Below are 25,144 nucleotides of genomic sequence, written 5' to 3' on the forward strand. Positions count from 1 at the left end.
CCGCCCTAAGTGATCTACAACAGCACCGTAGGTTATTTGTGTAATCTGTAAATGTGCCGCGGATCATTCAAACAATCCGGAATGTGCAGAGGGCCGCTTGAGTTTTCGGGAAATTTGCCTCGGGCCGCTCAACTGAAGTAAGAATTCACCGCGACCCACTTGAGTGATCTGGAAATATGCCGCGGGTCATTCAAATGAGGTATGAATGTACCGGGGCCACTTGAGGCAGGCCACATTTAGGCCATTGGTTGAGCACATGCACATGTATACTTTAAAATAAGGAGCCGTTCAAGTATTATGTTAGCCAATTTTTAGCCATTTTTGACGCCATTCTTGTGAGAAAAAGTCAGCAAAACTCTGACCCCCTGTAAGCAAAATTTTGTCAGCGCTCTGTCCCCCTTCCTCCTAACGCATATTGGTGGGATCAGAGACATACGGGGGGGGGGGGTCAGGGTCCCCCCCACAGCGATCAAAAATTTATTTTTTAATGCAAAAAATATTTTTTAAAAGAATTAAAATTTCGAAAGAAAATATCTTTATATCTATATATATAAAATTGATTTTCTGTCTGTCTGTCTGTGTTCTCTATACAAATCTACAATTTTAGATCGATCGTCACCAAATTTTGCATATATACCAAACGGGACCCGACTTGAACGATAGGCTACTTTAAAATTTCGTCAGAGCAGGGCAAAAAACCGTAGGGCAACAATGATTTTTGGGCCTCGACAATCATTTTCCGAATGTTTACTTTGGTTACCGTGGTTCCCTAGCAATGCGTTTAAGACGTGTATATGCCTTTACAATGGTTTGTCATTTCTTAAAGGCTGTCAGTATATGTATAATATTTATGCCTTTTTATAATGGTTTGCCACATTTTCAATACTCCCAGTAATGAGGTTTTTTGAATGACGTCGTAATATCATCAGCATCGCTTTGAGGGTCAGGAAAATTGTGATCCTCATAGAAATCAGCGCTAAAATTGCCAATTTTAATGTAGAAATGCGGAAATTTGGTGGGGTTTTCTGTCACATCAATTTTAAAAATTGTATTCAATACTCGATTTTTGAAATATTGAGTTCGCTTAGAGATATACGAAGCCCAGAAAATTAGACATGAAGTAATTAGCCGGACCTACTTTCAAGTTGGATATCCATGCAATAACATTGATTTCAACTTTTTATTTATATTTTCTCAAGCATGAAAATTAATGTCTCCGTATTTTTTTTTTTTTATATTTAACTGCATAAATTCATGTTGTTTAGGATGTTTTAAAATTAATTATGGGCCCGTAAAAAAGTACATCGAGAAAATTCCACAGCTTTAATTAAGCATTTTGTGAAGCAGAAACAGGCAGAGATGGATAACTTGAAGTTCAATGGGGGCAATCGAAATGCCTAGCACCCTTTAAAAAAAGAAAACAAATATATTTATTTTTCCGTTTCTTTAAATCTAGATTTGTTTCTTTCGTCAGTCGCGCAGGAAGTCGCCATATTGGTGAACTTAGACACGGTTTGCTTGTCCCTCAAAGAAAGGGAGATATCACGTGATCTAAAAAAGCCTCACTAAAGAAAACCCGGGCAACGCCGGGTATTATAGCTAGTGTTATAATCAATGTCTGTCAATTTCAATGCTATTTGAAGACTAAGAACTCAAAATTGCTCAAGGAATTCATTGCAACCCTACCTCTAAGCCCTTGGTAATCCTTGACCAGCGGTAAGCATTTGGCTTGTGCGGACCAAATGTGGACCTGGAGTTAGGTTTGAGAAGGACAGGCCACATCATAATTTTTTAAAAATGAACCAAGTTTCACATTTACAGATCGCTTAAGTGACCCGTCGCACAATTCCAGACCATTTAAGCGATTTGTGGCACATTTAGAGATTCGTTGAGTGACATGTGACACAGTTTTAAAGCATTGGTGCGGCCACCAGTGCGGTTCTACATCACTCAAGTTATCCGCGGCACATTCCCAGATTACTTAAGTGATCCGCGGCATAATCACTTGTATGACGCGCGGCACAGGTCTAGAGCACTTAAGCGGCCCACGACACATCAGATCACTTAGATCCTCTAAGTATTTAGAGACCACTAAAGTGGCTCTGTAGGGGACTCAATAGGGAGAATGTTAGTTGAGGTACCCACAAACTAGTGAAAAGTTTTATCAGTTTTTCGCGCACCGAATAAGACGCCATTAAGAATATTTCATATTTTTATAAAGGGTGGTTGATGATGTAAGCATCATCCAAACCCTACCCCCTCCGTCATCAAAAGTCAGCAAATCGGAAATCCCCCCATCGATGCTGACGTAATACTTGAATAACCCCTAAAATGAATGCGTCAAAAAGGGAGGGAAAGCAGTGACATTTTGCGGTTTCTCGGAATGTTCGTAGTGAGATTTTGGCTGTAAACAAAAGGGAGGGAGGGATAAAATAGGAATAGTAGAAGAGAATTGCGGGGTAAAAAAGGACGATTACGGCGAAAGTAGGAAAATAAGAAGACATTTCTAAAAAATAGGAAAAGTAGAAAAAATAGGAGCGCTGCGAGGTCTGCTTATTTTCAAGTTCAACCCATATAGTTTCAATATCACTTCTCTGCCCGTTACACTCTCTAGCCCTCAAACATGATTTCACGTATATCAACACTCCACCCCCTTTCCTATCAGATCTATTTCTCAAAAAAGTATCGTAACCTGAGAAACATTCATCTGCATCGTTTGCCATGGCTCTGTAATGGCTATAAGATCCAGGTCCTCCACACCTATTGTTAACTAGCTTGTGCTAGTTAAAATAGAAATATAGAATAGAGGGAATATATTATTTTAAAATTATTATTTTCAGATGTATTTAAAATCGATAGTTTGGAGTATTTAAATTTGTTTTTTTTAGATTTAACTATATAGAGCTGTAGGTCTCCAGGCGCCTATAAAGCAGGCGACAGTAACCGATATACTAGTACAGCAAACAAATAATTGAATAATAGGAACGTAAATAAGAATGGTTATCTATGGATGGTAGACATGTTCCTTGAGGGCGTCATGTTGATGAAAGAAACTTTGTCCAAGCGGTGGGAACATAGTCCCAATTAAAAGAAATACAATCACAGGCCGATGTAAGTAGATGGGGCAATCGCCATTCATTAGGGAATCTTTTAGTTACCGTCACAAAGCATCTGGTCGGTTGTACTTCAGGGGTGCCCTAGGCAAGAGAGATCGCCCGAGGAGTGTTTTCTCGGAGAAAATAAAGGGGACCAACGAATGAATAGACAAATTTCAAGATTGAGAATAGATGACGGCCATTTAGTAGAAGTAGAATCCGTTTATTTAGGGGGTGCAATTAAAGTATAACAGAGGATCTAAAAATGCCGAGTATGTTAGTCATGAGAAAGCTTGAGATGGTTAAAGTTTGGGTAATAGCCGTTGGGGTTCTCGGGGTCCTGAAGGGAGAGTCACTTGGACAAAGAAATTAGGGATGGATCGGCAGTGGCCAATCTTATGAATAAACCTTCAAGAAACCAATAGAAACTTAGAAATGATGGGTAAAATATCAAATCAAATTAAATGAGTGGAGTTTTTCGAAGGGACTGGGACGTCCGAAATTAAATCTTAAATGGCAGGAGAAAATCTGGATACGGGGAGTTGAAGTTAGAGAGAAAGGCAGTAACGGAGAGACGGGACTGAGAAAGAGATGCCGAGTGTGTGTGAAGACGAGGTTGTAATCTCGGGAATCGGCTTCCTGGCTGCGATGAGTGTCTAAGGGGCTAAAGACTGGAGAAGGGTCTCTCAATGAACCTGGTGAGTGATGCATGGATTATATTCTCCCTCCCATATGTGACTTAGTGTAGGTACTCGTAATTTAATGTTTCGGGGGCCAACCGAAGAATTTGTTAATTAATTTTTAATTTGAATATGTATTAATTTTTAATAAGGATGATGATATGGAATATACAATTGGCATTAATTCAATTAACTACATACACTGTAGTTAATAAACAATTTAATTTCCAGTATCTCGTGCATGACTACTTTGTGTAAACTTTGCCTGGGTTACACTTTATATAGACACAACGCAATGCAATTGAAATCAGGGAACGTTATTCGCTTACGTACTTACGAGAACGGTCTCAGACCCGAACGGACTGACACTATCAGTTTCTAAAAAATCTTTATTACCCAAGCTCCTGGCATTAATTATCACACATTTTAATTTTCCTGGTGATTTAGTGTCAATCGAGAAGTCATCCAAGTCAGAGGTAGGTAGCTCCCCATCAATACTGTTATTATTATCAATTCCTTATTAATTCAAATCCGTGCAATCAAAAATAACACAAATTATACTAAGAAAATCAAGTGAAATTATGTTTCAAATTGGCTGTTACAAAAAGTAGGAGAGACGGAGGCAAATTAACATACATTTTGATTTATATTTTTGAAGAGAAACTTCTTTAGCCAGGGAATTTTCAAAAAGAGTCATCGAAATGACACGTTTTCTTTTCCCTCAAAAACCAATTCAGCAGGCAAAATTTTGTTATGTTGATGGTGAGGAAGAACATGTGTAGGAGCTTGAGTTGTGTAAAGTTTGAAGGGAAAAGAAATTTTGGTTGGTGTTGAAGGTTTTATTATTGTCACTATATATAGATAACTGTATCCACAAATATTTCTCATATCTTCAAAATTTTCAACTCGAATCTTGATGGTTTTTGTTTGAGATAATCAATTATTTTTTTCACGTGTTTCATTTTGCATTTGTTTCATGCGCCATGGTAAAAATATGCCCCGCAATAGATTCCCTAAAGGGCGTTGGCCCCCAATATAATTTTGATGTATTGTGTGCAAAACGGGCGCTCTCAGCTTCCCAAACGGGCGCTCGTGGTAGCAACGCCAGTTTTGTGGATAAAGTGGAAATGCAGAAAAAAAGGGGTAAAATTCAAAATTCCAAAAAGGCTTGTTTTGGTTGCGGCGAAATGCATGATCGAGCCGTTTGCTGTTTCAGAAACGTAAATTGTAGATCGTGCGGGGTCAAGGGTCACATTGAAAAAGCATGTCGCAAAAAATCGAGTTCTCGTAAATTTCAAAAACGAAGTTTCAAAAAATTAAATGATATTGATATAGCTCCTTCGAATAATGATAATTATTCCTTAAATATAGTAATTCAAATTAATTCTCTCAAACAAAATACACTGCTGGCCACCCAAATTGCAACACCAAGAAAGACAAGAGATATCGCAACAATATTTATTTTGTAGATAACATGTTGACCAAGCATCAAATGATTAAATTTATAGACTTCTGCGAAGTGTGGTTCCTGCCAAAATCAGTAGCCAGAGTAGCCGCCATTGTTGGAGATCACCGCTGCCACACGCCTCGGCATTGATTCAAAGAGACTTTGGATGTGTTCTTGGGGTACAGCAGACCAAGCAGCTTCCACGCGTTGCCAAAGTTGATCTGGTGTGGCAGCTGGGAATGTAATCTGGGTCAATCGTTGAGCAACCATGGACCACATGTTTTCTATCGGCGAAAGATCCGGAGAGCGAGCTGGCCAGGGAAGCAATTCAATCTGGCGATTGACGAAGAACCTTTGGACAATGCGTGCCACGTGTGGTCGCGCATTATCCTGTTGAAATATGGCTGTGGGCAAGCCCTGAAGGTAAGGAAGGACAACTGGCTCCAACACCTCGGAGATGTAGCGCTGGCTTTTTAAAGTACCGGCAATGCGTACTAGAGGAGTGCGAGAGTGATATCCAATACCGCCCCATACCATAATACCCGGTGCAGGACCAGTGTGGCGGTGCATAACGCAGCTGTTCAGCATCCTCTCTCCACGGTGTCTCCAGACTCGAATCCGACCATCGTGGTGTTGCAGACAGAAGCGTGACTCGTCAGTAAAGACAATTTCATTCCATTGTGCCGTCCACATCCTTCTTTCATCGCGCCATTGGCGGAGGAGACGTCTGTGGTTCTGCGTCAAGGGTAGACGAAGCAATGGACGTCTTGCGGACAGACCACTCTGCTGTAAACGGCGTCGAATGGTACGCGCAGACACTGGATGATGCGGTACAGACTGAATGTGCTGTGCTATGGTTCGTGATGTGGCTGAGCGATCCGTCACTGCCATACGCACAATACGCCTGTCATCACGTGAAGTGGTGCACTGAGGTGGATGCGATCGAACACGTCGGTCCGTCGTACCCTCCTGCATCCAACGATCACATATCCGCATTACAGTTGTTTGGTTTCGTGCAACACGACTACCGATTTCCCTGAAAGATAATCCACAATCTCGGAAGGCCACTATCCTTCCTCTGTCGAACTCGGATACTTGATCAAAAGATGATGATGTTTTCTACGAGGCATAATTGATTGTTTTTTTGAAAAAACCACAAGAAAAACACAATTGCCGTACTTCAAATCGTCGAAATCTCCAAGCCTTAAATAGCGCTTTGAAGTGGCGCCACAGGCGCGCGTGATGTGCGTCTGCGCTGAAATTCTAATCATTTGCATATCTCACCTCTGCTAATGCATGCTGTAAATTTCATATTATTTGCATGCTTCCTTCAGGGTGTTGCAGTTACGGTGGCCAGCAGTGTATTTGTGTGAATTTGGACAGAAAAAATTATTGACGGAACTGGATTCGGGATCCTACTATTCCCTTATTTCGTTCGATACTTTTCGATCTTTGTTTGGCTCTAACAGACCCAAAGCGTCTCGTACTTCCGTGAAATTGACGGATTTTCAAAAAAAATCAATAAAACTCGTGGGAAAATGCGAGATGCAAGTTCAGTTGATTCAAAGTTGGAACTTTTTACTGCTTATGTCCGCTGTTCGAATATAGGTTGTTCGTGGTTCCCTTCCCTTGGTATTGGTTTCAGCGGCATAAATTCTGTTTCCAATTCTATACAGGGCGTTGTTGCCGAGTTTTCGGAAGGCTTGGGAACTTATACAGGGCCTATTGTTAGTCTAGCTATCGGTCCTAATTTTCCTCCCATACGCTGTAAGGCTAGAAACGTTCCGTTGGCACTCAAGGCAAAAATTGAAGATGCTCTGGACGTTCTCCAACGTGAGGGTGTTATCGAGCGAGTCGATAATCTCAAGTGGGCAACCCCCGTTGTACCGGTTCTGAAACCATCGGGCCAAGTTCGTTTGCGTGGAGATTACAAAATTACGCTTAATAAAGCTATGGCTGCTTTTCCGTATCCGATCCCTTCCATAAATAGTTTGCTGTCAAACTTAAAGGGAGGCGGATTTTACGCTAAAATTGATCTCGCACAGGCGTACTTACAACTGCCCGGATGAAGAGTCTGCGATGGCACATACTCACAAAGGAGCTTTTAAGGTTAAAAGGTTACAATGCGGTGTTAATAAGACTCCAGGTCTTTTCCAGAGCATTATTGAAAACATATTTGCAGGGCTTGAGTAGGTAGTCCCGTATTTTGATGACCTACTAATAAGAGCTGCGTCGCGTTAAGAGTTAGCTTCCCGTTTGGAAATAGTGTTAACTCGTTTGAGAAATTCCGGACTTCGCGCCAAAAAAGAAAAATGCCTATTTGGTGTAACAGAGGTGGATTTTTTGGGGATCCGCGTAGATAAAAATAGAAATCATCCTTCTGAGAAAATGGTTGAGGCGATTCATGCCGCCCCCATTCCTACCAATAAGCAGCAGTTACATTCGTTTTTGGGGTTAATCCATTGTCATCATGGATTCCTTCATAATAAGGCTACGATTGCGGAACAATTGCACCGGTTATTAGATAGTAACGTGTCATGGGAATGGAAAAAAATTCCCACTGAAGCTCTAAGTGCGCTAAAAAATTTAATCTCTTCCAGTGTTTTGGTGCTCTTTGTCCCAAAGCAGAATATGACAAAATCTGCGACGTACGTCGCAGAACAATCAGTGCTACTGCAACAATCTGGAAGAATTTTAAGAAAAATGTAGAAAACACTATTATGGAAACTTTTACTGCAGGACATTTCCAGTCAGCCGAGGGCTCGTTGCAGAACAATGCAAAACATTCTGCTTTGATGGCTCTTTACCCATAATACTCACTTGTGATGCGTCCCCATTGGGGGTGGGCGCCGTATTGAGTCATCAAATGCCAGATGGAAAGGCGAGGAGGCTCCTGTCGCTTTTTCTTCAAGAACTACTGAGCGCAATTATGCGCAAATAGATAAGGAGGCCCTAGCGATTATGTCAGGCGTCAAAAAATTTCACCACTTCCTATACGATCACGATTATTACTGACCACCAGCTATTGTTGGGATTGTTTAGTAGGACAAAACCTATCCCTGATAATATCTCCGCAAATGTTGCGATGGTCGTTGACGATAAATGCCTACGATTTGGTAGGTCATGTGCGAATGCCTTGTGTAGGCTACCACAACCCTGTCCCGAGTTTAGGATTCCGCCACCCACTGAGGTTCTTTTTATGGAAGATCTGGCTTGTCCACCGGTCAGTGCAAGGGACAGCAAAAATGATCTTGCGCGATCCTGTTCTTTCGAAGGTCCTAAATTTTGTTTTGAGGGGATGGCCAGACGCGAAATTGGGTTCAGAATTCAGAACGTTTTCCTCAAAGCGAAACGAGTTGTCAGTTCACAAGAACTGCTTGCTGCGAGGAAATCGAGTGGTGGTGCCTGCGCCGGGGCGTTCGATGGTTCTGCGTGAGCTTCATCTCGCTCATCCAGGAGTGGAACGTATGAAAAGCTTAGCATGCTGCTACGTATGGTGGCCTCAAATGGACTATGATATCAAAAATCACGTTGCTGGTTGTTCGCCTTGTCAAGAGACGAGGCATGCTCCTCCACGTTCTCCTGGGCACCCTTGGGAGGTGACTAGGGTCCCCTGGTCACGGATCCACATAGACTTGCAGGACCGTTTCAAGGACGGAAATTCCTGATTCTTATCGATTCCTACTCCAAGTGAACAGAGGTGAAAGAGGCGTCTTCTACTATTGCCGCATTTACTATAGATGAACTCCGAGACATATTTGCCGTTAACGGAATTCCTGATGCTATTGTATCTGACAATGGCCCGCCCTTCAAATCAGAAGAGTATGGACAGTTCCTGCACAGAAATACCATTCGCCGAGATACATAGCTCCTCGAAGACCGGCAGGAAATGGCCAAGCCGAACGTGCAGTTCAGACGACTAAGGATGCTTTGCGACGCATTGTGGCTGGAACATTTCGTAAACGTTTAGCTCAGTTCCTCCTACAGCAACGCATTACGCCATCCTCAGTTACAGGCCTAAGTCCAGCCGAACTCCTAATCGGGAGGAGGCTAAGAAGCTGTCTGGACAGACTGCATCCGGACTTTGTTAGACATCAACATGAAGCTCCGGTCGAATAACGATCTGTTCGAAAATTCGACGTTGACGATCAAGTATACACTAGGAACTATTGCAGTGGTCCGAAATGGATACCAGCAAATGATCGCCAAAGAAACGGGTCCGGTTTCTTACCAGGCTACTATGGAATCGGGAGAAGCAATTAGACGTCACGTGGATCAACTATTCAAGCGTGACCCACCACCGAACCTACCAATAGTACAACTTGATGAGGACGTTATGCCGGCTCACCCATCGCCATCCCGTAAATCATCGGAACAGTCCAAGCTTGCTGATATGCCATCCGATCTTCAGGAGAAATCGCCGATTCCTGAACAAGTGCTACGACCTAAACGAACTATCAAAAAAACCATCCAGGTTCAAGGACTTCGTACCGCCGTAGCCGGAGGAGAGGGGACGCTGCCGATATCAATCCGCCATGCCGTCATCGATCATGAGCGATACGCCTATATCATAGTTTCCCAACCTTTTTTTCCCCATCACCCCCTTCTTCAGAAATTTTTTTGTCCCATCGCCCCTAACGCAATCTATCCCATAGGATCCTACATTATACCCGTATCTTCTACCGCCCCCTTGGAACTTTCCATCGCCCACGTTGGGAATCACTGGCCTATATAGAGGAAGATTTCCTCCATGCACACACACACTTACTCCTGCCTTCAGTTTGATATCAGGGCGCTCGTGAGAGATGTTTTAATCTTACTGTTTTTATGTTTAGTTATGTTGAAATTCATTAAATAAATTAATCTTAAACCACGCATTTACGCCTCTTAAAAGCTTTCTCCTGAAAAATGATTATTTTCCTAGTTCATGCCAGTAGGAAGGTCATCCGTCTGGGACGTGTACCCCATACCATAATACCCGGTGCAGGACCAGTGTGGCGGTGCATAACGCAGCTGTTCAGCATCCTCTCTCCACGGTGTCTCCAGACTCGAATCCGACCATCGTGGTGTTGCAGACAGAAGCGTGACTCGTCAGTAAAGACAATTTCATTCCATTGTGCCGTCCACATCCTTCTTTCATCGCACCATTGGCGGAGGAGACGTCTGTGGTTCTGCGTCAAGGGTAGACGAAGCAATGGACGTCTTGCGGACAGACCACTCTGCTGTACACGGCGTCGAATGGTACGCGCAGACACTGGATGATGCGGTACAGACTGAATGTGCTGTGCTATGGTTCGTGATGTGGCTGAGCGATCCGTCACTGCCATACGCCTGTGATCACGTGAAGTGGTGCACTGAGGTGGATGCGATCGAACACGTCGATCCATCGTACCCTCCTGCATCTAACGATCACATATTCGCATTACAGTTGTTTGGTTTCGTGCAACACGACTACCGATTTCCCTGAAAGATAATCCACAATCTCGGAAGGCCACTATCCTTCCTCTGTCGAACTCGGATACTTGATCAAAAGATGATGTTGTTTTCTACGAGGCATAATTGATTGTTTTTTTGAAAAAACCACAAGAAAAACACAATTGCCGTACTTCAAATCGTCGAAATCTCCAAGCCTTAAATAGCGCTTTGAAGTGGCGCCACAGGCGCGCGTGATGTGCGTCTGCGCTGAAATTCTAATCATTTGCATATCTCACCTCCGCTAATGCATGCTGTAAATTTCATATTATTTGCATGCTTCCTTCAGAATGTTGCATTTACGGTGGCCAGCAGTGTATATAGATCATGGTAGAGAGTTTGTTATAAAATTTCTCTGAATAAGGTATGTAAAATAGTTTTTCTTCACTGTTTTATGTATTAAGGGAATATTTAGAATGTTATTGTGTCTATTTGATGTCCTTGATAAATTAAGGGGTCTGTGGTGGTTTCTAGTAAGTACCATAAAAGCACAACGATATAGAACAATATCTGGACCATATCATACATCGGAATGTCAGAGAAATATCAGATGTCATAACTATCATATAGGACGCTCTCGTCGTATATGATGCAAATTATTTATGCTGTTAATTGATTAAATCATTAATTTTTTCAGTTGAATATGTATTTGATTCTATGTGAATAATCTTTGCTTTGAAGGAGAATAATGTAGAACAATAAATTATTTTGATATAGTTTCTTACTACATGGATCTATATTGTGCATCGGACAAAGATCTATAGCAGATTCACGATATAGACGTGTTATCTTAAGAGACATAGATCTATATCCTGAATCTGACATAAATTTCTATTGTTAACCTGACAAGCATCTATATCCGATTCATGATACAGATTTATCTTAGAAGACATAGATCTATATCCTCAGCCTGATATATATCTGTATCCTGAATCTGACAAAACTATATCATGAGTCTGACAAAGATTTACATCAGATTGACAATATAGAGCCGATATAAATCTATATAACTTGGTAGACATAGATCTATATCCTGAATTGGACATGGATCTAAATCATGAAATTGACTACGATGTACATCGGATTGACATTATAAACTTCTCTCAATATAGATCTATCTTAAGAGACATAAATCCTCAACCTGACAGATATGTATCAGGTACACAATATAACGACAAGATTAGTATAGATCTGTGTTGCCATGACATTGACAGAACTATTACATCACGAGACCTGTAGTGAATCCATCCACATTCATTTAAAAAATTTTAATCATTTTAGTAACTATATATGATATAAATTCACTGAAATTATAAATAATTTCAGTGAATATAATTCAGTGAAACCGAAATGGAAAGCAGTATGACACTAAGATTGAAGAATTGAGTTTATATTATACATAAGTTTTCAATATATATATTTTTAGTCATCAGCACATTGGAGATACAAGAAAAATGTTATTTGAAATTGAAGTCACTTGAGAAAGAAATTGAGGATTTAAAGAAAGCCAAATCCAAAGAAACTGTTGCTATGGCTGAGAATGTATTTTCAACTATGCCGCAAAACTTGTCCCTGCCGGTCCAAAATGAGAATCTGCTACGTTTGGAGAAGGAAATGGAACGAGATGGGAATCTCTCTCAAAAATAATCTGGTAAGATTTTCACCCCCCTCCTTTCATATTGTGCTCTGAAATCATCCACCTAAAGGGTCTTTTCCAAACGTTCAGAAATTTACAATTTTTTAAATTGAAATTTTGCATCATTCGGTATGCTGCAGTACTTGAGTATGAATATTTGGTAGTCTGGTACCTTTTGGTTTTGTAATGGTTTAAGCCTGGTTTTCGAAATTTGCAGCCAATAAATATATACTGTTGAAATGAATGTTTAGAAAAAGCAGAAGAGGATCTAATAGTGGAAGCACCAGGCCCCATAAAACTCCAACTTCACACTTTCTTTCTAATGACAACAAGTTTGATTCCATTCCATAATCTCAATTTATGTGGAAGTTTACAATCAGCGGTAAAGCAGTAAATTCACTTATTGCCATGATTAAATTGAAAGTTTTTGAGATTTATCATGCATGTGGAAATGCATTTCCCCCCCCCTTTTTTTCTATTTCATCTTACATAATGTTGGTTTTATTAGCTAATTTCATCGTTGTACAATTTTGCTAAGTCACACTTTTTTTGAAGAGTAAATAATAGGGCTATTTTATATATATATTGAGAGCAATTTACTTAAAATTATTGATTGTTATGAGATAGTTAACAAGTTCGCAGAATCAAAAAGCAAGAAAAATTAAATATTTTCACATTTGTAATTTTAACAATTATAATTTTACTTTTACGTATGTTCAACTATTACTTCAAAACTTTTATTATGCTATTATATATAATATATTAAAATGCTATAGGAAATAAAACATTAGTACATAATATTTGTTATTTAAAAATATGATTAACATGCATTTCTATATTCCTTGCCTTTTTTTTTTTTAAAGGGGGCCCAATATTTTCTTCTGCACCTAGGGCCTGCCTTGACCAACCTTAATCCTCCTCTGAGGTTAAAATATATTTTTTATAAAAGTCTGGTGCTTCTTTCACATGGTATGGATTCCACTGTACTGTGAATCAGACATACGGACGATCCTCCTCACAGAGATAATTGCTTTCTCCTTTCACACAAGACGTAACGGTTGCTGCACTAAGTTTGCAGTCGGCTGTTTTGTGTGTGAAGTTATGGAGCGAAATCAAATTATTACTTTCATTATTGTTCTATTTGCAAATAGAGAAGTCTATTACCTTTTAATAGTCTAGTTCAGAATTTTGTGAAGGAAAGTGACGATTGGCATGAAATTTAATGCCTAAAGTTCTTTTGTGTTCCATAAACTTAAGGTAATGGGTTTTTAATGCTGTCTGACAGATTCTATTTTCATGAATGATTGGAAGCATAATGTGATTGCAATCTTAAAATGGCTATTTTACTTTTCAGGCACGCTTTCTTCATCAAACACTGGGGAAAAATGTCAGTATATTTGTCCTTGTAATATTGAGGAGATTGATGAGCAGAGAAGTTGCCCTCCAGTAAAGCAGGTTGGGAAGAAAGGGCAAAAAGTTGTTCTGCTCTTATCTGCACAATGTTGCCATACGTGGGTTCATTTTAAAGTTCTGCTTCGTTACATCTTGAAGTTAGATTCTAAAGGAACAAATATTTTTTTCCCCTTCATATATAGCTGTCTATCTCCAAGTTAGATTCTGTTGCTTTTACAGTTCAAAATGAATGAATTTAGCCAGGGTCAATTTTTAAAACCTTTCAAGAACTCACTGAGTTTTTGATTTTAGTTATTGCATTCATGCAGATTTGAGACAGATATCTGGACACCAGATATTTCTGCTGAGAGTGGGTATTGACCTTGCGGTCAGGGTTGGCAAGGTTTTATACAGAACCAGGGGTCTGTCCAGCCGGAATTTGGGTCCGGAAAACGGACCCTTCACAAAATTCCGGGGCTAAAAAAAGGATGTTTCACAAAATTTGGAGGATAATAAACGGATCCATCACAAAATTCCGGAAAACGAACCCTTCATGAAAATTACGTCGTAAAAAACGAACTTTTGCGACTGCTGTGCGACAAAATTCTTATCAGTTATGACCCTAGTCGTAATAGAAAGCCATTGATCTTCTTTTTTAAGCATGCATTGTTGGCCCAACACCACCACCCCCTCCCCCATAGATGAGTAATCTTATCTATAGAAGTTGTTGGTTGGATACCGGAAAACATGACCTTGAAAAGGCGACCGGAGAAAGAGCGTGACCTTGAGAGGGCTTTCCTTGTTTCTAGGCTTCCTGTTAGGACATCCCGCTGGTTGACCACGGATTGACCGCGTCCAATATTTTATCGCACAACCTATGCCATTATACAAACGCTTTAGGCCCGCAAATGGTCTTTGAATCACAACCTCTTGTTAGTCGTAAAATCGGCGTAGTTGATGCTTATTGTAGAATTGGATTTTTTGTGCACGTTTTTTTTCCTGTATTGCGCTTTCATTTTTGAAAATTTAATAATGAAGTGTGGTCGACCACCAACAGGTGGGAATTCAAGGAATAGTGATTACTACATTAAAAAAATACGGCCAACTGACGTTCGGGGATGCAGCTCCATAACATCGTTTTTTAAACGAGGATCTGAAAACGTCACCAAAAAGACGTCAGATACAGATAATTCCAATTGTGCTAACCCGGAAAAAATTACTGAAACATTGCTTCCTTCATCGGTTTCGAACCACGCTGTCGAAACCTTGGAAACGGCGCGATACATTACCGATTTATCGGAGGCGCCTAAAGACATTACCGATTTATCGGAGGCGCCTAAAGACATTACCGATTTATCGGAGGCGCCTAAAGACATTACCGATTTATCAGAAGCGCTGAAAGACATTTCGGATTCTTCGAAAGACATTGCCGATTCGTCGGAAGCGGCGGAAGAGATGACCGATTTATCGGAAGTGGCGGAAGACAATTCCGTTTCTTCGAAAGACATTACCGATTCGTCGAAAGCGGTGGAAGACATTGCTGATTTATCGGAAGCGCTGAAAGATGCTACGAATTCGTCGGTAGAGCCGGATTTTAAGAAAATTTCATCTACAGAAGCTAGAAAAATGTGTCCAAAAGTACCGAATTTGTTGAACATCGCACGTTTTGAGAAGCTTCACAGTTGGCTATGTTACAGCATTTCTGCATCTGGCTTTCTTTGCAAAATATGTTCTACATTTTTTGATAAGGGACCCTGGATTGACCAAGGGGTGCAATTTGGTGATCACCCAACACGATGTGTCAACAAGCATATATATAGCCAGAAACACAAACAAGCTGTGAGTGCATCAAAAACTGCATCCAAAAATCCCTTGTATTTGTTTACAGAAAAAACTGAAATTGCTGTGCAGAAGACTAAGGAAAAAAATGTGAAAGTTTTAACAAAATATATAAAGATTTTGTACTTCATGATAAAAAAAAAATGGGCAGTCTCCGATAATTTTTCTTCTGTAGTTAAGTTCATTGGTGAGGATCTTGGTGACAAAGAAATGGAATGCTATCTTGCTGCATGCGGCAAGAATGCCACCTATCTATCAAATGTGTCAGTAGACAATCTTACAGAGGCAATATCTTTGTATTTAGAGAGGAAAACTTTGACGGCTTTGCAATTAGCCACTTCCTTTACATTGATAGCTGATGAGGCAACTGACAAAGCACAAAGAACACAGTTGGGTTTAATAGTGCGTTACAAGATAGCTGGAAGTCCGCTCAGAGAAGAGTTCCTCAGTCTTGTGAACCTAACTGCGACAAATGCAGAATCTGTAACATCTGCCATTGAGAAGTTGTTGATAGCAAAAGCAATTCCAATCACTAACTTGTTGTTTTTAGCTTTGGATGGAACTAATGTGATGAGTGGAGAAATATCAGGTGTACAAAGACGTATACGACACTTGGCACCTCATTCTATTTATGTCAACTGCAGAAATCATCGACTAGCTTTAGTTTTTGTACATTTGATAAAAAAATATCCCATTCTACAGGCTGTGGATGCCGTTCTCATAAGCTTATGGAAGCTTTTTCACTACAGCCCAAAGAAACAGCAAGTGTTTTTAGATATTCAGCAAAATGTGTATGGTGTAGATGTTTTGAAAATGTTGAGTGTTTCGGTTACGCGGTGGTTATCTCATGGACTTGCATGCCAACGAGTGATTGATAAGTTCCAACAGTTGATTGAAACGCTCGATAATCTTTTCTCAAAGACTCAGGAGCCTGAATTGAAGGGGATTAGAGAGCAACTTCTGAATACAGATGTTCTCCTATGTATTCTGTTCTTGGCTGACTTCCTCAAAGTTATAAACAGATTTAGCTTGTGGCTTCAGGGCTCTACAATCATGTTTAGCTCTATTAATGCAAAGGTTCTAGTTGTTTGTCAGGAAATTGAAGTGCTCGCAAATGATTTACATACAGGGGAACACTTCAAGCAGTGTAGAGATCTGTTGTGCTTCTCCCAAGAATGCACTGAACTTAGTAGGAAAAAACGAAGCAAGAAAAAGTATGGAATGAGTGCAGACACCATAATCCAGGAATTTAAGGAAAACTTTGTTCAAAATTTTATTTATGATTTTCAGGAAGAAATGTCGGCTGCATTTGGTGTGAAAAACAAAATATTAAATTCCTTTGATATATTTCACACAATGAATTTAGATTTAAAGACAGTGGAGACTACGGAAGAATGCCTGAATATATTATTGTCATTTTATGGTGGAGAGCAGCAAAATGAATTTCAGGGGACTGTGAAAATATCGGAACCCATACTTAATGCATCTGAAGGTATGATGGAAAAGAATGGGTTTGATAAAGAGATATCTCTTGCAAAATTGTATTTTAAGACACAAAAGAATAATGAAGCAAGTGCATTTCTCAGAGAAGACAAGAAATGTGAGGCCAAAAAAACTCTGGAAAAAAAAATTTCTCCAAATTATGTTTTGACAATTCTGGAGAATGATGCAAGCATCTGGACTGCTTATCCTAATTTAATGAGGTTATTATCATTATGCACTATCATACCTTCATCAACAGCATCTGTCGAGAGACTTTTTTCTCAAATGAACCTTGTGCGCACCGATTTAAGATCAAAATTGTCACTAACCACTCTCGACAGACATCTTCGGATCATACTCAATGGACCCGACAAGCTTACAGATATTGAATGCCTTTCAATCATTGATATTTTCAAATCGACTGGAAATAGAAGTATAAGGATATGATTGTCGGTACGTTTTTATATTTTTCTGAAGATTTAGCAATTCTCACTTTTTAACTTGAAACTCAATTAGATTTCAAATTAACGTAAAATAAAGTAATGCAAAGACTACGACACACATTGTTTTTTTTTTGCAAAAAGTAATAAATAGGAAAATGAGGTTGCTGTTTAACTAGTATTACTTTCACTGCTATTTTGAACGTTTTCACAAAAATAAGGTACATTTTCACAAAAACAGGACCCTGTGCAAAAAGTCTGGACAGACCCCTGAGAACGGTAAAACCACTGTATTTACCGTGGTTTTTACCGTACTGTCCAAAACCTCCTATTTACAACTATAAGTGAAAAACTTTGCAATTTGATGAAGAGGTAACTTCTATAATCAAATAATAAACTTTATATTATACACTCATTGCCATAAAAATTTGCGCACCAAGAAATAATTGTGGGATCGAAACGAAAGTTGGCCTGAAGGTACATGTCGGGCAGATATGCAAATGATTAGAAATGCAGCGTGATTGCGCATTGCGTAATGCCACTAGAGGGCGTTGAACTTCGTTCTCCTTGGATTATAAAACAGTGAAGCAGAGCTTGCTGGAATGTATTTAATCGTTTGCAAAGGAAATGCTGAGGTAGACATGCCGTTACGCCGCCGTCGAAGACCATATGAGCAGTTGTCAGAGTTCGATAAGGGAAGAATCATCGGGATGATGGAAGCTGGGTGGTCAGCTCGGCGAGTAGCTCGTCAACTAGGCCGTTCTGATTTTACTGTGAGGAGGTGTTGGGACCAGTGGACAGAAGAGACGTCATTTACACGGCGACCAGGTTCAGGACGCCCTCGACAGACCAGTCGTCGAGAAGACCGTCACATCATCCGAAACGCACGCGTAGAGCCAACTGCCTCATTGGCCGCTATCCAGACACAGGCAGCAGCTTCACTACGGGCCCCTGTGTCTTCCCGAACCATCGCAAGGCGCCTGGCTGAAGGACATCTAGTATCGCGGCGCCCATTACGTGTGCTGACAATGACACCCACCCACCAACGCCTCCGTTTGGAGTGGTGTCGAGCACGACGGGATTGGACTGCAACGGAATGGAACCAGGTCGTCTTCAGCAACGAATCGAGATTCAACTTGAGCAGTGATGACAATCGTGTTCGTGTGTGGAGGCCCCGTGGTGAACGCTTCAATCCTGCCTTCGCTTTACAGCGACACACCGCTCCCACAGCTGGTGTCATGGTATGGGGTGCCATTGCTTACGATACACGGTCACCCCTAATATTGATCCATGGCACAATGACAGCCCAGCGGTACGTCCATAACATCCTTCAGCCACATGTGTTGCAACTCATGGCAGGGCTCCCAGGAGCCATTTTTCAACAAGACAATGCTAGGCCACACACAGCAAGGATGTCACAAGACTGCCTCCGCCACATTACCACCCTTCCCTGCTCTATCCCCAGATTTGTCACCAATCGAGCATATCTGGGATCATTTGGGAAGGCAAGTTGGACACCCTACGAGGTTGGTCGAACTAGAGGCGCATTTACAGCAACTGTGGAACAAGATGTCTCAGGACATCATACGGAACTTGTATGCCTCAATGCCCGCTCGTATCGCATCATGCATTCGTGCTAGAGGGGGTCCAACAGAGTACTAAAACTTCTGTTCATCTGTACTTTTTTCTGCAATAAATGATCCTTTTTCTTGGATTTTCTAATCACTTACTTATATCAACGTAGTACTTACATGTGTAAAATTTCGTTTCATTTTGACGACTTCTTCTGGGTGCACAAATTTTTATGGCAATGAGTGTATAAATTATATTAATTACATTAAATATACTAATCAATATATAACTAATTTGGCTGCCCTGTCTGTGCTAAGATGATTTCCAAGATAACAAAATTTGAAAATATTCTTTCAATTGATGCAAAACTTGGGGGACATGAACATATGCGTAAAGTTATTCAAAATGTTGGGGGGGCTCAATATCAATATAACGAAACCTCGTTTATACGACGCGTCGTATAAACGAGGTCTATACGCTCGTACGGGTCAAGACGTCGTATAAATGCGAAAGTCGTTTTACTGAAATTTTTTGAAAATGACCCCTCTCCTTCTCCCGCCATAGCCCTGTTTCAAAGAATTTAATGGTTTTAATTCAAAATCATTGGTTTCTATTTCTGTGGAAAAAAATCGTGGTAGGCTGCATGTCGTGGACGAGGCCGTCAGTTTCGATATGAACACTTTCTTTGTGCCTTGAATCTCGTTGACGGTATTTTCTTTCTTTCAAAAAGAACACGCAGACCAGGCTCTATCGGATTTAGCCAATTTTAGCCATTGCCCCTGTCAAGGGGCGGGACGTGTCGGAGAAAACTTTTATAAACACAGCGTTGACGCTACTGACATAACGATATTGGTATCATCAGATTTGTCTTTGCAATAGCTAATAGACGATGATAATGGTATCGTCTATTTCCTTTACAAACTTTTCGAGATAAAGCGCAAAATAATTTTGCTACGAAAGCGGGACGCGAGCCTGGTGTCCAGACCGGGAAAGCTATTTAAACCAGAGTAGTACCCAGGGCAGCAAATAGACGCTTGGTCAGCCGGGGCAAGAACTCTCCCCGGATATTTTGACGCCCCTTTATAATGCTGAAGAAGAGGCTAGATGGTAAAATTTGTGCCCTCTCTGGCCTGACGCACCAGACCAGCCTGCTCTCCCTAGTTGTGGCCCAGGTAGTACCATTTTTTAGATTTGTCTTAAAAATGCCTATCATTGGCTTATATTTGCATTGCGAAGCCGGGCCTTCCACTTACACAAAAGAGATTTACCAGGCCACGGGCTTCCAAATGTTTAGAACGGCTGACCTATACTATGAACGCCGCAACTAAATAGGTACTTGGTCAGCACGGGGCAAGCACGCATTTTTGCGCCTTCTCATAATGTTGAAGGAGAGGTTAAAGAGTGGAATTTGCGCCCCCTCTAGTCCGGCGCACCAGATCCACCTACACCCCCATAGTTGCGGCCTGGCCTCCAAGTATCCCTAATTAAGAACAGTTGATTTTAAACCTTCGGTTCACGGGTTTAGACGTATTGCTTGTTAGTTCCACTTTTTATCCATATCTCTGGCAGGGCCGTCTTAAGAGCATCGTGAGCGCCCGGGCAAAGTGATTTTTTTGAGGCCCTACCTGGCAAATTCCGAAAATATCAAACAGTTGTCATTTTTGTGAGGCCGCTGTTCTGTTGAGGCTCCCGGGCCATGCCCGATTGGACCCATGCGTTAAGACAACACTGATCTGTGGTCAATCATCATTTTAAATCAGCGAAAAAATTTAAAAGTTGGCGACTCACAAGATGGAATTTTTGGTGGGTTTCTAGATTAAAAATTTTCCTTCCCCCCCCCCCGTTCAGTAAATTTATGATGTAAAAAGTAAAACACAATAATAGAATTCGTACCCCCCTCCACCCTTCTTAGCCCTCTAAATAGTGGGCCACGCATCGAGTAATTGTTATTGCCTCGAGCTGGAGCACTGTCAACACCACCCTTGGGGAAAGGGGGCGGGCGTGGCATCCATCCCAAGAAAGTAGTGAGAGATGAGCAGGCCTAGACATAATGAGTTCATAAAAATCCTCCTAAAACAGTGGTTCTAAACCTTTTTCAAACTGTGACCCGATGAATCTAATTTCTATGAGTCTACGGCCCGGTCTGCAATAATTTACTCGTTCATAAGGTAATAAATAATTAATAAATAACCAATTACTTTTTAATTCAGTGCAAATTAATTAATTAATTAAAAGCATTCACACAAACAAATTGATTAATTAATTTAAAACCCTTTTAATGAACTTATGAGTTGAATTCATTATTATCTTATGGTTTTAACGAACTGTTAGAACGTTTTTCCTTTTTGGTACTGTATTAATAACGCACAAAAGTCAAAATAGGTACGTACGAACGAAGCGCGTTTCATCAGCAACTGCAAACATCATCATTGGAAAATATAATTGATCACAAAATTAATCGAAAGGTCTTAATATTGAATTTCATAGAATAATTTTGCATAGTTTTCATTCACAGTTGGGAAATGAAAATCATTTAAATTTATTTGTGCTGACTTACATCGACGTAACACGTATTTATTAGCACGTTTTGTTAATAATTTAGTGTAAATTATATTTTATGACCGTATTTTGTTAGCCAGAAAAAAAGTGACGATATAAAAAAATTCTACATTGTGACTCACCATAAAAGTCAGCTGAAGAGCAGGAGATTGTTCAATTTTGGGCGAAACACTCATTTAGGCATATTCACGATAGATGCTCATATAAATTGTGTAACTTTATAAATTTCAAGCGATTTTTCTACTCCAAAATTTGAAAACCTTTCTCTAAATTCGTAACAAAAATTTATATTTGTAAACCTATCATTTGAATAAATGAACAATACAGCACTGGAAAAAAAAAATAACGGGAACTCGCAACGTAATTCACTGCATGCAAAGAAAACTGTACGGTACATCACCACTCATGTGCACCTTGATGACCGATTCAAAACACTATATTCAGCTGGTACTTCACTGATTAGTCACTCACATTTGAAATGCGCATGTCATTATCCTCGTTCATTTCTGAGAACAGGTTGAGGTTAATAGGTCCTCCATCGTTAAGGGGCCTACACACGTTCAGTTATGCCTGCACAGTTATACCTGTACAGGCATAACTGAACGGTTCGATGCATCCACACCATTCAGTTATACCTGTGCAGGCGAAGCTTCTGGAACCGGTTCTAGGCAATCTGTGGGGATATTTTCGTTCTTCGATCTCTGTCTTCGCGGTCTTTTGATCAGAGTTCGGATTTTTTCATAGTCTATAAAGTTCGGAATTTTCTAGTATGATTTCCACAAATGATGCTTTGGGTGTAGCATAGGCGAAGATAGACTTGGAAGTCTGGGGGGGGGGCAAGATGATGATGATGTTGATTCATCTATACACTATGCATTAGATCTGTCGACTTCACCTTTGATGCTGGGGGGGGGGGGCAATGCCCCCACGCCCCACCGCATCTCCGCCCATGGGGTGTAGTTGGATTGGTTATGGCACTGAAAGTTATTAACTCAAAAAAAAAGAAAAAAACGGGTAACGTGGTACAAACATTGGTTAAAAAAAAGGCACCAATATTCGCGCACGTTAAATTATTACAGGAATTGAGATTTGCACCAAAAGATTGCCATAATTTTCTCAGAATGGATCAAGATCCAAAGCTTCTTTTTTTTTTTCAATTCCTTTCGGAAATTGCTTCGCAAACTGTTTATTTTTTTAACAACACTGTCTCTGTTCGCTAGAGGATCCATTTCTCTCATTTTCCACACCAATCTCTCATAACTATCATCTTTCTTAATTTTGTTATGGTAATCTTTAGTTTTCACCTGCCACAAGCATTTCTCATTCCTATACATTTCAATGAATTCTTCCAAACATTCGCGCTGCCCGTTTCGAAGATCACTCATTATAAACCTCGAGTCGTGAAAACTAAACTGAACTCTGAACTAAACTCTGGTGGAGTGTTGAAATCGGTGTTTCCCAAAGTAGGACTATTCAGGCTATGAATGGACACAAGGGGATGATGGGGGGGACGAGAGGAAAACATCAGTTTTCGAAAACTCGGACCATTTTACCAAAAAAGCCTTTGTAAATATCGGCCTTGGGCAAAAAAAAAAAAAAAAAAAAAAAACTAATATTGCACACAGAAATTCGTACTTGTTTCATCAGAGCTAAAGTGTTTTTTTCTCCCTTTGAATGTGCGCTGTACATTCCAGATGTATTGTAACTGTAAATTGATCGGTAAAGCCTACTGTCACAGGTCTCCACACCATCTGGGGTCCTGCATCCCCGGGGGCTGGTTTTACTAATGAATATTGTCATTGATCGAGCCATTTCCCCCCAACCCCCACAAAGATAGGATTGGGATCAGGATTCTGGTTTCAGAGCCCGAGACGATTCCAATCATTCTTTTTTCCCACGTTAAAAAATTCATTATAGTGGCGGCTCGGCAAAGAGAATAGCCTCTGTGCCCTGTGGCAGGGGGGTGACGCCCAAGAGCCGCGACGCACACTTTGAGGAAGACTGCTGTAACGGGAGATGTTTGTTGAAGCTACACCATAAGTACAATAATGTATTTTGATGTTACTAAAACCTCTCATAATGACCGATTTTCATGACTTAAGTAAAAGGCACTACTGCCTACTCATGCTTATCAAGAATGCTATCCATATCTACAGTGATTATGACAATACGTATAGGCAATAAAAGAGAAATTTTGGTATTACAATCGACGCCAGATATAACGACCCCTTCGTCCCATCGAGAATGGACGTTATATTTGGAGCAAGGTCGTAGCGAGGGGGAGACTTGGGGTTGTGGTCGGGCCTGAATGGGACGGTCGTTATATAAGTAAAACATAAAACATTTGGGACTTACCCTACCAGTCTTTGTCGCTATAACGTGAAGTTGTCATAACGAGCGTCGACTGTATCTTCGAAAACAAGCATCGTTTCTCCTCTGAATATACAGATAGGGGATACACGCTCCTTCAGCATCGTATGATAGTATTTTTTTCTCGCGATAGCGTCGATTTAAAAAAAATAATTTTTTTGACTTGAAAATTTTTATGGTAACTTACGTAGTGTTTTTCCTTGAAAGAAAACTGCATTTTCACGTGACCTCTTACGATTAAATCAACTCAATTAGAAATTGACTTATTGTTAAGCACAGTATGTATATTAATAGTATTACTCAATGATATAATTATATTATCAATCGTATATCTCTCTCAAAGAATTTTTCGATTGTTTTCTTACGTTTAACTAGCGTAATTTCATCTGAATTTTTTTCTTTCAATGTTTGAGCTGAAAGTTGAAATTCGTTGCAATCTGACGAGATGTGTCCAAAGAACAAATTCAATGAGATTCATGAAATGTAAAAGAAAATAATAAATTACAGTGATTTTTGTCCTATTGATGCTTACTGGTTTTCGGTCAAGAAAGGAGTGGGAATCCTGCGTTTGAAATTGCAAACAATTGCAAACATTAACTAACTCGTATAAACACCTGCTTGATTTCTAGGAATCACGGGGCCCCTAAAATCTCCAAGAACCCTGGTTAGAGACCTTCTCTCTAAATAATCAATAAACAATTAATAGTCATAGCACATTATTTGAATATAGAGTTTGTGTGTTTCGGTGCATAATTTCGGGCAAATTTATTGAAAAGAGTGATTTCAGAAACAAAATTGCGAATTTCAACAATGGTCGAAATATTTCTAAAATTTTATTTCGATTTTTTTATTCGATATGAAATTGTAAGAAAATATCGTGAAAATTACGCCATTAGAAAAATTTCTTCTAATTAAATGGAATCCCTCTCCAAAACAAGTTATTCAGTTATTATTGTTCTATTACATTATCAGTGAAAAAAGAAGAGGGAAGAAAGAAGGGCGAATATAAGAAAGCGGGAAAAAATAACTGCGCAGTTATACCTGATGGCCCATACACACGGTCAGTTATACCTGCGCAGGCATAACTGCACAGTTATACCGAATCGAAAAACCATTCCCTTCAGGTCGCCTGTGCAGGTCAACTGACGGCCCCTACACAC

General features: G+C 40.2%; 2 protein-coding genes across 10 annotated transcripts in view; one reads left to right on the top strand and one right to left on the bottom strand.

Annotated features, from left to right (window-relative positions):
• cnc (NFE2 like bZIP transcription factor cap-n-collar) overlaps positions 1 to 25,144 on the bottom strand; it is a 662,445-nt gene that overhangs the window by 524,989 nt on the left and 112,312 nt on the right. The window lies entirely within an intron of this gene.
• On the top strand, positions 14,819 to 17,490 carry LOC149080409 (zinc finger protein 862-like). The gene is made up of 2 exons (XM_089238737.1): positions 14,819 to 14,951; positions 15,065 to 17,490. The coding sequence occupies exon 2, from the start codon at positions 15,178 to 15,180 to the stop codon at positions 17,488 to 17,490; it is 2,313 nt and encodes a 770-aa protein (XP_089094863.1). The 5' UTR covers positions 14,819 to 14,951; positions 15,065 to 15,177.

This window comes from Pholcus phalangioides, unplaced genomic scaffold (genome assembly GCF_987345545.1).
Source record: "Pholcus phalangioides strain wild (caught in Gottingen) unplaced genomic scaffold, Ppha-v1.0 ptg000011l_1, whole genome shotgun sequence".
In the NCBI taxonomy this organism is placed as follows: domain Eukaryota; kingdom Metazoa; phylum Arthropoda; class Arachnida; order Araneae; family Pholcidae; genus Pholcus; species Pholcus phalangioides.

Excerpts from the sequence above, each read along its gene's own strand:
- LOC149080409 (XM_089238737.1), top strand. The coding sequence starts at position 15,178 with ATGACCGATTTATCGGAAGTGGCGGAAGACAATTCCGTTTCTTCGAAA.